The 12,808-nt window shown below is 40.6% G+C and overlaps 1 protein-coding gene across 1 annotated transcript in view; it reads right to left on the minus strand.

Annotated features, from left to right (window-relative positions):
- Positions 1 to 12,808, minus strand: part of TRABD2B (TraB domain containing 2B) — a 353,065-nt gene that overhangs the window by 20,927 nt on the left and 319,330 nt on the right. Inside the window, exon 6 of the mRNA XM_020788141.3 lies at positions 10,033 to 10,296. Coding sequence (XP_020643800.2) covers positions 10,033 to 10,296 — 264 coding nt within the window. The remainder of the gene's footprint in view (positions 1 to 10,032; positions 10,297 to 12,808) is intronic.

Genomic DNA, 12,808 nt, shown 5'->3' on the forward strand with positions numbered 1-12,808 from the left:
GGCACAACATCCACAGCTGAGCAAAGGCACTCCTCCTGCATTATGGGGGTGGGGAAGGGCTAAGCAGCACCATAGGAATAATACATGCATCAGGCATTCAGTATCTTCAGGAACACGCTATCTTTGCTCAGCCTGACAAAGGGCCTGTTTTCCTTTAAAAGGTTACCTGGTTTGGGATATGGGGCTCAGAAATGGAAGAACTGCAGCATTCGCCCAGACCACACAGAGTGAGAAAGAGTTGCTGACTGAACAGAATATCCCCTGGCAAAACAGAGCAGGCAGCCAGTAGAGGTGCTATTACCTTCCCAGAGTTGGACCTCAACTCCCAGAACTAAAATCCTCTCCATATGGAATCAGTGCCCACACAATCTCTTTTGGTTTAGGAGGGCATGAAGGCTGTGCCAGATACAGCATTTTACACAAAGCTTTAGCAGCTTAGATTCATCCATCCATCTTCATTTATTTCTAAGAAATATATCCTGTACTCCAAGCTCACATCCTGACTTCCAGCCAATTAAAATACCAGCCCATACAATAAATCAAGCCCTTTAAAAACACACACACAAGCACAATCAAACTAATAAAATAGCTAGAGGAGGGCTACAAATCAGACTTGGTCTAGAATAAATCAGTGCACAACGATTTCTCAGCAGTGAAAATGCCTTCCCAAATAGAAAGCTCTACCATCATTGCCTTCTGAAGATTCAAGAAAAGAATCAACCAACTGCTCTTCATTAGACCAAGAATACCACAGAAAGGGCACTGGCTTGAGAGAAAGCCCTGGATGCACTAATAGCTTGCTGAATCTCAAAGAACTGGGTACCGCATCTATTGACACGGTGAGGGACAGTTGTGAAAAACATATTCAAATATTTAGTCTCCAACATCAGACCGAAATAGTGTGTGGTGTAGTGATCCAGTCTTGAGTTTATTAAGGTACATAATACAGTATTATCAGAATTTGGAAAAATTACTCCCCCACTTTTTAAATAATTCTTAAAATCCCTCAGGGGTGCTGTATGGGGGATTCTGAGAGCTGTAGTACAGAAAAGCAGTTTCTGAACATAGTATCTTTCATGTACTTAAGTCAGGTCAGTCTGATCACAAAAAGAGCCCCACTGGATCAGACCAAAGCTCCACGTGGCCCAGTGTTCTGTTCTCTCAGTGGTCAACCAGATACCCTTGAACAACCCCAAAGCAAGACATTAATAGAAGAGGAACTGCCTCCTCATGTTCCCAAGCAGCTGGTTCCGACATATGTAGTCATTATGACTAGGAGTCTTTGGCAGACCTATACTCTATGAAGTAAGCCATCCCACAGTACTTTCTACCTACACTACATGGTAGTGAATAGTCCCGTATCTCCCACCATTTAGCTTCAGTGAGTTCTGGTAATGTGAAAGAGGGGAATCTTTTTCTCCTTATCCACCTTCTCACACTATGCATAATGAACGTTATCACACAACTTTATCATGTCCCCCATCATGACATAAAAAATGTAAACAAACCCAAATATAAATCGGGAAGTTGTTTCAGTTCCTTGGTTATTATCAGGGATGTTGGCAAGTCTTTGGGTCCAAGTCCTAAGTCCGTGTCCAAATCTTTGATACCAAGTCCCAAATCTGAGTCTGAGTCTTTGGTTCTAAGTCCTGAAGCCCAAGCCCCAAGTCCAAGTCCCTATTAAAAATAAGCTTTTCCTCCCAGAAAAACGGGAGGGGTGGAGTGGATTCCAAGTTCTATGAATTGAATCCAAGACACTGGAAAAAAAACAACACTGAGTTGAGCCCGAGTTGAGTCACCAGTGTGACTTAAGTCTGACTTGACAGTGAATCATCAGCTTCTTATAGCAAAATTCAAGCTTAAACTGAAGAAAGTAGGAAAAACCACTGGGCTAGTCAGGTATAATCTAAACTAAATCCCTTATGAATACACAGTGAAAGTGAAGAACAGATTGAAGGAAATTGATTTGATGGACACAATGCCTGAAGAGCTATGGGTGGAGGCTCATAACATTGTACAGGAGGCAGCAACAAAAACCATCTCAAAGAAAAGGAAATGCAAGAAAGCAAAGTGGGTGTCCAACGAGGCCTTACAAATAGCAGAGAAGAGAAGGGAAACAAAATGCAAGGGAGATAGGGAAAGTTACAGAAAACTTCCAAAGAATAGCAAGGAGAGACAAGACGGCCTTCTTAAATGAACAGTGCAAAGAAATAGAGGAAAATCAAAGAAATGGAAAAACCAAAGATTTGTTCAAGAAAACTGGAGATATTAAAGGAACATTTTGTGCAAAGATGGACATGATAAAGGACAAAAATGGGAGGGACCTAACAGAAGCAGAAGACACCAAAAAGAGGTGGCAAGAATACACAGAGGAATTATATCAGAAAGATTTGGATATCCCGTACAACCCAGACAATGTAGTTGCTGACCTTGAGCCAAACATCCTGGTGAGTGAAGTCAAGTGGACCTTAGAAAGCATGGCTAACAACAAGGCCAGTGGAGGTGATGGCATTCAATCTGAACTATTTAAAATCTTAAAATATGACACTGTTAAAGTACTACACTCAATATGCCAGCAAGTTTGGAAAACTCAGCAGTGGCCAGAGGATTGGAAACGATCAGTCTTCATCCCAATCCCAAAGAAGGGTAGTGCCAACGAATGCTCCAATTGCAATTGCACTCATTTCGCACGCTAGCAAGGTTATGCTCAAAATCCTCCAAGGTAGGCTTCAGCAGTATGCGGACCGACAACTCCCAGAAGTACCAGCTGGATTTTGAAGGAGCAGAGGAACACAAGACGAAACTGCTAACATGCGCTGGATTATGGAGAAAACCAGAGAGTTCCAGAAAAACATTTGCTTCATTGACTACGCAAAAGCCTTTGACTGTGTGGACCACAACAAACTATGGCAAGTTCTTAAAGAAATGGGAGTGCCTGGCCACCTTATCTATCTCCTGAGAAACCTATATGTGGGATAGGAAGCAACAGTTAGAACTGGATATGGAACAACTGATTGGTTCAAAATTGGGAAAGGAGTACGACAAGGCTGTATATTGTCCCCCTGCTTATTTAACTTATATGCAGAACACAATGCGGAAGGTCGGACTGGATGAATCCCAAGCCGGAATTAAGACTGCCAGAAGAAATATCAACAACCTCAGATATGCAGATGATATCACTCTGATGGCAGAAAGTCAGGAGGAATTAAAGAACCTCTTAATGAGGGTGAAAGAAGAGAAAATGCAAAAAATGGTCTGAAGCTCAACATCAAAAAAACAAAGATCATGGCCACTGGTCCCATCACCTCCTGGCAAATAAAAGGGGAAGATATGGAGGAAGTGACAGATTTTACTTGCTTGGGCTCCATGATCACTGCAGATGGTGACAGCATCCACGAAATTAAAAGACACCTGCTTCTTGCGAGGGAAGCGATGACAAACCTAGACAGCATCTTAAAAAGCAGAGACATCACTTTGCCAACAAAAGTTCGCATAGTCAAAGCTATGGTTTTTCCAGTAGTGATGTATGGAAGTGAAAGCTGGATCATAAAGAAGGCTGACCGCCGAAGAATTGATGCTTTTGAATTGTGGTGCTGGAGGAGACTCTTGAGAGTCCCCTGGACTGCAAAGAGAACAAACCTATTCATTCTGAAGGAAATCAACCCTGAGTGCTCACTGGAAGGACAGATCCTGAAGCTGAGGCGCTGAGGCCATCTCATGAGAAGTCTCCCTGGAAAAGCCCCTGATGTTGGTAAAGTGTGAAAGAAAGAAGAGAAGGGGACATCAGAGGATGAGATGGTTGGACAGTGTCATCAAAGTTACCAACATGAGTGTGACCAAACTCCAGGAGGCAGTGGAAGACAGGAGGGCCTTGCGTGCTCTGGTCCATGGAGTCACAAAGAGTCAGACACAACTTAATGACTAAACAACAACAAGGTTCAGTGATACTGTCCAACCATCTCGTTCTCTGAGGCCAAAGTATTGGAGAGTCAGGTTCACAGGCTGAAATCATGTTACTCATCATTAAAGAGAATTGTAACTTTCAGTCCATTGCTAACCTGCCTATGAAAGGTCCTCACCACAGTTCTGAGGGTGAGCATTCACACATCCAGCCAGTGTTTGAGTCCCACCCCCAACAATCATAGGGATCCAGCAGGATCATCCAGGCTTTATATAGGCTTAATTACAACATAAATCTCAAATGTTTTATTTATTCTAGGGCCATACCATGTAGACAAGCATGATTTGTCAGCTAAAGGGCTTTGACTAACAAATAAAACAGCAAAATCAGCAAAGCCTGAAAACTCAACTTGCTATTCATGGAATATGCACTCCATCTAGCACTCAGTGCCAAGGAAGCCTTAAAAAGTTGGAACCGCAGAGATATTCCTTCAGTTACACACAGACTTAATGTTTGCATTCACATTCCAATACAATTCACTAAGTGTGAAAAAGCATGAGTCTTTCTTGGCTGCTCTAAGAATAGGCTATCAATGGCTATAGGAAGTTTTTTCAGATCTATCCCTCATTTTGTTATTTGTTTTACCTTACTAGGAGCATACTGTACATTTAAGATTAAACAAAGTATCTAAGAGAATGATGAAGGTGGATACTTAACAACCAGGACAATGAGGCTTGAAGCATGGATTGTAGGCAAGCCAATGTGGCTCAGGACTTGCTGAGTGAAGACACCCAAAACTGCGATGTGATGGTGCTATTTGTACAACTGATCATTTTCTCTCTCATTCCCATCAGGTTCTAGAGAAGGTGAGAGAAGATACAGAAGGCTCACTGGGAATAATTGCTTGAGTGCACTGAAATGGCTTTTCCCATGATTTAAAAGACCACAAGACAGAATTGTTCAGATTGCTCCCAATTTCAGACTTTGGACTAGGAGAAAGAGGGAATTAGAAGGTTCAATAGATCCAGCCTTTGAGCACTGGAAAACCTATTCAGTTCAACCCCAACCAGTTCTGCACATTGCAACATGTCATCAAATCTATCTTCACCAGAGATTTGAAAAGGGTTAACATTTATATTAAATGTTAGTGAGCTCAGTATTTGTCACGATAAGAGCTCAAGTTTCTACTAAGTTTCACATCTCAGATCTTCAGGATTGCAGCAAAGTTTCCAAATAGCTAAGAAGGAAGTGAAGCTGGTTGAGGGCAGCTAAATAAAGGGACATGAATGCAATGTTTAAATATTGGGGGGGGGGGGGAAGGCTTCAGCTTTAATCAAGGCACCTATCTCACGTGTTATGCTCGACAGTCACAGTTTTTGAACACCAACTGTTGTGGAAAATGAGCCAGAGGGTGCTACTGCATTCATGACTTGCTTTGAGATTCTCTTGAGGTATCCAGCTGGCCACTGAACAGAATGCTGGACTAAGCAGGCCTTCATTCTGATCTAGCACAGTTCAATAGTTTTGTAAATCACAGTGGAATCCTATACATTGTATAGGTGTACTGAGTTCAGTAAGACTTATTCCTAGGTAAGTAGAAACAAAGCTGAAGTGCTAAGACCTATTTCGTAAAGGACATCTAAAGATGATACAGTGCCCACCTGGTGATGTTTCAACTCTCAGACAAAGAAACCTACAACTAGAACCTTGGGAACATATCAGACCAAGAAAAAACACAACTCCAACCCCCCAAAAAAGGCAAAAAAAAAAGCCATATCCTTATTGTCACATTCTACTGTAAACTCTGGGGAAAGAAAGTAAACCTAATTATTCTGCTGTTTCACAGATAATACAAGCCACTTTAGCAATGGGAAAGAGTGAGAGTGGCTGATGAACAAGAATAAGGAACATATGTTCAGAGGTTTTAATTAATATATCCTGCACACTCTAAGCAGACAACTAATCGGAAAAGCTCTAGTAAAAGCCACCTAGGGAAAGAGTGTGTGTTGGCAGAGACAATGAGTGCAGAGATTTACTTCTTCCTCACAGGGACGGCCAAAATACGCTGTGCCGTTATTTTAGTTACATGTCTTGTCTTCATTCATCATATCTATCAGAAACTAGGGCTGCCAAGAGTGGATGCTGGACCTGTTTCACAGGTGCAGCCTCACGGGTTTGGGCAAGGTATGCTGATCTTGAAAGCTAGATATGATCCTGTTCTATTAGCTGATTTATGTCTGGAGCTTCTTGCCAGATGAGAAAGAAAGCATCCATGTGAGTGTAATTTAGAGACTACTTGCAGGATTACGTAATGCATCTTGGCTACCTTGAGAATGTCCTTCCTAATCCCCCTTTCACTCCCGTAGTCATGTTGCTTAAACAGTGACAAGAGAATTATGCTTTTCACTTTTCTGAACATTGTCTTCTTGGGTATAGTTAGTGGAAGCTTATTGCCTGCCTTTGATACAGGTGTCCATATGTGTGTATGTATTTCAACTTTTATATTGAAAATGCACTCACATCTAAAAACTAATGGGTTTTGGGGGGGAAGGGGAGAAGGAATTGAGCACCTACTGCCAAAATACTGGTGAAATGTCATTCCTGGCATTTATATATCCCTTTAAAATACAACACGGTTGGTTTTCCTTTGACACATACAGGATAGCATTCACTTTGGAAATTAGTTTTAAAATAAAATGTGAATACAAAAAACATTCCAACAAACTGAGTAAAAAGCATTACAAATTGAGACTGGAATTGTCTAGTGGTGGTACATGACTTCCCTCTCCAGGAGGACAGAAGTTATATATCACCTGAGTTTGTGGACGGGCTGTGTTAGGAGGTGTGCTTTGTCCCCGCTGGAAAGATGCAGAATATAACAAATAGCTTGCCAGGGATTGTCAGCCACACTGACCATTACTTCTGATCTATGTGGGAGGAAATGATATTGTCAGGCACAACTTCAGCATATTTCAGGTAACTATGAGGTTCTCACCATTCCTTTTTTTTTTTCAAGACTGTTGTCCAGGAAGAGAATAATACAATAAGTGAGCAACTAGCAGCATCAATGGTGCCGTTGATACAGATCTGGCTTTTTGGGCCAGGGCCTGAACATCACTGGCTGCTGGTCCACTTCTGGGCCCACTTGAAAATGCTGGTTATGGCCTATAGACCGCTATGCAACTCAGGCCTAGGCTATCTGAAGGACCATATCTCTTCCATATGAGCTTTCTTGGCTCCTAAGATCCTCAAGAGAAGCCCTTTTCTCAGTTCTTCTACTTTCCCAGTCATGTTCAGAGGGAACATCAGAGAGTGCCTTTTTCTTCTTCTTCAAAGAATGTGTCTACATTTGGGTTTTCAATAATGTATTTGGTATGTGTCTTGGAAAGCTTATGTGGAGGCTTTAAACTAAATCCTGCTAGTAAGAGATACGTTGGACTCATTGGTGGAAGATGGGGAGTTTCATAAACCACAAAACTCATCCTGTCTTCCATAGATAGAAGACAGGTGGAGAAAAAGCAATAGTACTGGTAGTGTACCAGAACCTGGAATGGTAGCACAGGAATCTGCCAACAGAGAAGAAGAGAGAACAAGGAAGCAGCTACAGGGAATAACCTGCAGTTTCTAGTGTTTCCATACCAGTGTTCAGAGCATGGGAAACATGATGAGCTTGAATTTTTACACTAGAACACAAATATGATTTAATAGATATTACAGAAACCTGATGGGATGAGACTCATGACTGGAATGTAGTAACTGATGGTTTCAAGTTATTTAAAGGAACAGACTAAACAGAAAGAAAGTGCAAGTATTAGTATGTGTAAAAGATGTGCACATCTGTGAAGGGACTCATGACTTGGAGGCTGGTTGAAGACATTTGGTTAAAAAAATCAAAGGAGAAAATACAACAATAATATTCCTATGGGGTTCGTCTGCAGACTTCAAAGTCCCCTTGATCAGATTACCAAATGTTAAAAAAGGGAAAAAATGCATTAAAAGAAGAGACAGATAGCAGCAAGGAAAGACCTCAACTACCCTAATAGTTGTTGGCAAACCAGCTTGGGCGACAACATAAGATCCAGAAAACTCTTTACTTGCCTTCCTGTCAACTTCATTTTACAGAAGGTGAAGAAGTGAAAAGGGGATCAGCTGTCTTGGACTTAGTCCTTGCCAAGAAGGAAGAACTAGTTAAGGAAATGGAAGCTGTGGGAATCTTGGTTAGAAGCAACCATGTTCTCTTGGGATCTGCTATACTGAGGAAAGGGACTCTGGACTTTAGGTAAGATTATTTCAATAAGCTTAAGGAAATACTGGGTAAGATCCCATGGTCAGAAATACTCTAATACAAGGTAGTTCACAGCTGAGTTATTTAGATATTGAAGGCACAATCACAGTTTTTTTTTTTTTTTTAAAGTAAGGAGAGAAAAACATCTAAAGAAACCAGAGTGGCTTATAAGGAACTTTCATGTGAGCTAAGAGATAAGAGAGACATGTATAGTCAACAGACAGAGGGACAAAAAGTACAAATGAGTATCCAATACTTGTAAGGAGAATATTAGGAGAACTAAAGCTGAGAATGAATGTGCAGGAGAGGGTTGAAGACAACACAAAATAGTTTTTCACTTATTTGTTTATTTAAAATATTTTAAATCCACTTTTCCCCTTTAAAAGGATCCAAGGAAGCTTACATCACTAGAATACAATATTGAAAGCTAAAAATTGTAAGTATACTAATATTAGAAAGGTCAAAAACCACACTACAACGTGATAAACATGTTAATGCTTAGAGGAAGAGTCAGAACAAGAAAACGATAAGTTTGCTATGTGGAAAGGATGGGAAAAAGATTCAGGTATGACAGAGAAAAAGGTGAAACTGCTTGACACTAGAGATGGGCATCATGAACCAGAACCATGAAGCAGCCCAGATCGGATTGGTTTCTGGTTCATTTCATGAACCAGTTTGGGGATGCCCTTTTGCCAAAGCAAAATGACATGCTGAATTCTCCCTACCCCCAACTTGGTGCTTCCTTTTGTTGGGCAAAAGGGGATGCCCACCTTTCCTGATGATCTCTTTGCCTGGTCCTGCTGCCCACCTCCTCCTCCTCCACTGTCACCACTGCCACCCTCAGAGGCAGCAGGCCTGGCTTCCCTTTTGGGAGCTGGCCTGCGGCCTCTGCTTATGTGCCTGCCTAGCAGCTGATAGGTGGGAACATAGGCAGAGGCAGGGGGATGGGAGGCCAGTCCTGCTGCCTCTGAGGATGGCAGCAGTGACAGTGGTCATGGAGGAGGAAGAGGCAGCAAGACCAAGTAGGGAGGTGACAGGGGCAGTGGGAAGGGGGCAGATGTATGGCAGAGGGCAGGAGCAGGTAGATTCCCATCCTGAACATGATAATGATCTCAAGCACACCAGGAAATCTGCAACAGAATGGCAGAAAAAGAAAAGAATCAAAGTATTGTAATAGCCCAGTTAAAGTCCACACCTCAGATGCTGAAATGCTGTGGTGGGATCTTAAGTGAGCTGTGCATAAACAAATGCCCACAAACTTAAATAAACTCAAGCAACATTGTAAAGAAAAGTGGGTCAAAATTCCTACACAATGATGTGAGAGACTGATAAAGTCATACAGAAAATGATTGCTTCAAGGTATTGCTGCTAAAGGTGGTTCTACAAGCTATTAAATCATACGGTGTACTTAGTTTTTCAGACATTGCTTCTCCATTTTGGCTTTATTTTTGTTAAATAAGTCATGGCACGGTGCATTATGTCATGTGCTGTTGTTCATCTGAAGTTGTATTTACCCAAATACCTGCAAAGAATCAAATTTTTTTTATTATTGTCCTGATAACGTAAAACTAAAGAATTCAAAGAGAGTGTACTTTCTTTTTTCACATAACTGTATATAGGAACTGAGTACAGATAAAAAAAATTCCCCTCGTTTGGATGAAGTTGCTCCTTGTGCTTAGAAAATGGTTATTCATTATTATAAGACCAATATACATTAAGAATGGGTTAGGCAACCATTGTTTCAGAAGTGTATAGTTCTGCAGATCAACATAACAAGTAAAATATTCCTAGGACAATGGGAATGTATCATACAGAAAATCTCATAGAAACTGGCCCCCAAACTCACCCATCTTCTATCCGGACCCAAAGATCATTAAACTGTCTTTGACGATGGTTTTTATACTGTCTCTTGTGCCACTTCTTTTGCCGTCCAAACTCCTCCAGTTGACTGATACTGTCTGGCAGTAGAAGGTGAGGGGGAAGGCTGTCTTCCTCACTGGAAGGAGGAGGCATTGATGATGAAGATGGTTGCACATGTTCAAAAAATTTCATAGCAGGTGTATCTGTTGTGGAAAAGCCTCTTGAAGGCGGATTGATATTTGTCCTAGAACTGCAAAACAATTCAATCAAACAATTAATGAAAAGTCATATAACCACATGTGGTTATCCAGATGTAAAACACTGTATTCACTCACAAAATTCTGCTTTTAAACATCAGGCAGCAAACAACTATGATTTTTTTTCTATATTTTTCTTTTCTTTTTTTAATGTTGTTTTGTTTTCTATTTCATTTATATATTTATTTAAAATAGTGTTTCCCTCCTTTCTCCTTAGAAAAAGACACAAGGTACTTTACATCATTGAAACACAATTTTTTTTTTAATATTGGAAGCCGCTCAGAGTGGTCGCATAGACCAGATGGGCGGGATATAAATCAAATAAATAAATAAAATATTTAAGAACAAAACAATGGGTATAAAATTGTTCTGATGCAATGTTGCAAGGAAGGGTGAATTTTTACAGGAAAGTACCTTGTACTAAATCAGACCATGGGTTCACCTAGCTCTGATATTTTCAACAATGACTGGCAGAAGCCACCCACTATTTTCATGTAAGAAGATCCCGATCCTTAACTAAAGATGGTGGGAATTGAACCTGCAGATTTTTGCATGCAAAGCAGTCATTCTGTCACTGATTTGTTGTGCCCCTTCTGTGTAGTATTATTCAAGACGTGGAATAAAAGATCAAGAACTACAGAATGCATAGATTCCTCTTTTGTCTGTTGCCCTAGGCAAAGATTCCCTTGGAAGAAACTTAGCACACTCACTGCAAACGTACATAAAGAATGGAATGGTAAATGGATTTAAATGCTGCTGCTGTTAACAGCAGTTGAATAGGGAATAAAATCAAATTTCAGCAGCACTCAGGAAGAATAGTTCAAACATCTCTTTGAGAAAAACAGTTTAGATTAAATTAATCATCTAGTTCCTTCCAGCTCTATGAACATTTGCTCTGAGAATTTAGAAATTGTAGTCCTGAAAGTTAACTTTTCAAAAGCTCTGCTTTAAGGACAATCCTTTCCATTTCACTGAGGCAGACTTTTGGTAACAGTAAAAAAACAGGTGACACAGCAGCTTTAGGCCTCATGCCATAATTTGGCCATTGGATCAGAAACAATGCCAACCATGAAATAATAATCCTTTTTAGATACTCGTAAATTCTACTGTGGGAAATTTTCTCAATTTAAGACTTGTGCACGTCTTTACATATATCCTTCATCCACTAACCATAGACCACAGAGCAGGGGTGGCAATTAATTTCTAGGGGAGGGACACATGAAAAATCTGAACTATCTTTGGGGGGCCAAACCAACTTTACTTTAAAATAAAATGAAATGGTGATGCTATGATTGTTTTTATTTTAAACCTGTTAATCTTCACAAATACTAAAGAGGTTTTTTTTGCAGTATGTTAAAGATAAGCAAACTTATCAATTTTAGACAAAAAGCTATAAATGGTTTTGATGTTCAAAACTGCCCACAGGCCAGACAGGAGCGGCTTGCGGGCTATATGTGGCCCTCGGGCCACACTTTGCCCAGGTCTGCCACAGAGGCATCTATTTGGTGCACAAACAGCTAAGTATGAAAAACCTGGCTGCATATATTAGTGCTTACCATTTTAGACCCCTTCCAGTTTGGCTACATTTGTTACGGTTTTGGAGCCAAATACAATTGGCAAATGTACAGAATAATATAAAAACAAATCAATATATTTTATATTCAGGGCCCTTTTTGTTTGCCTTCAGTAGGTTAACATACACAGAGACTAGACATTTATTTTTATAACGAAAACTACATTCCGGACATCCCACGATTTACAAACATCCCTTAAAGTTTGCTTGCATCCTTGATGAGACTCTACTCATAAGAGTCTGGGTCATTTTGAGAATAGATATCTCAACAGCAAGACCTCTGGTCTGTTGTCATACTAATAGCACCACTGCTAAAAGAAGGGAAAGGTGACAATCGTGAAGGGAAGAGGGATCTGCAGACAGGAATGGCAGGATGTTGAATCTGTTTCATTTTATCACACGACCCAAATGCCTCTCAAATAAACAATGGAGATAGTTGTCACAAAGCACTGTCAAGTGTAAGAAGATAGTGCTTCAAGCTGTCTGCAGCCAGACCTGTTTCATCCACATGGGTAGATCTCATGCTTGAAACCTGTGACACAAGGATGTCATCCCCATTCCTTATACTCATAGAAAAGTCTTGAAGGTCATAAAATGACAACGGAGGCAGGAGGAATTATGAGCTGTCATAAAACAAGACCACAACATTTCAGTGCAAGCTCACCTTGATCAAATACCTCTGTTTAAGCCACCTTATTTCTCCATTGCCAGGAAATTTTGCTCGCAAAGATGGTTCTTGGCTATGCCAATTTCATCTGGAGAATAGTACTTGAACACAGTGCTAACAGTTTTCATTTTATCCTGTTCCAGGCATTCTGGGGGTATTCAAACCCTGACTCTGTGGATTATAAAGGCAAAGGTTCCCCTTGACATTTAGTCCAGTCATTTCTGACTCTAGGGGATGATGCTAATCCTGTTTCCAAGCTGTAGAG

The sequence above is a fragment of the Pogona vitticeps genome, chromosome 4, assembly GCF_051106095.1.
Source record: "Pogona vitticeps strain Pit_001003342236 chromosome 4, PviZW2.1, whole genome shotgun sequence".
Taxonomy (NCBI): Eukaryota; Metazoa; Chordata; class Lepidosauria; order Squamata; family Agamidae; genus Pogona; species Pogona vitticeps.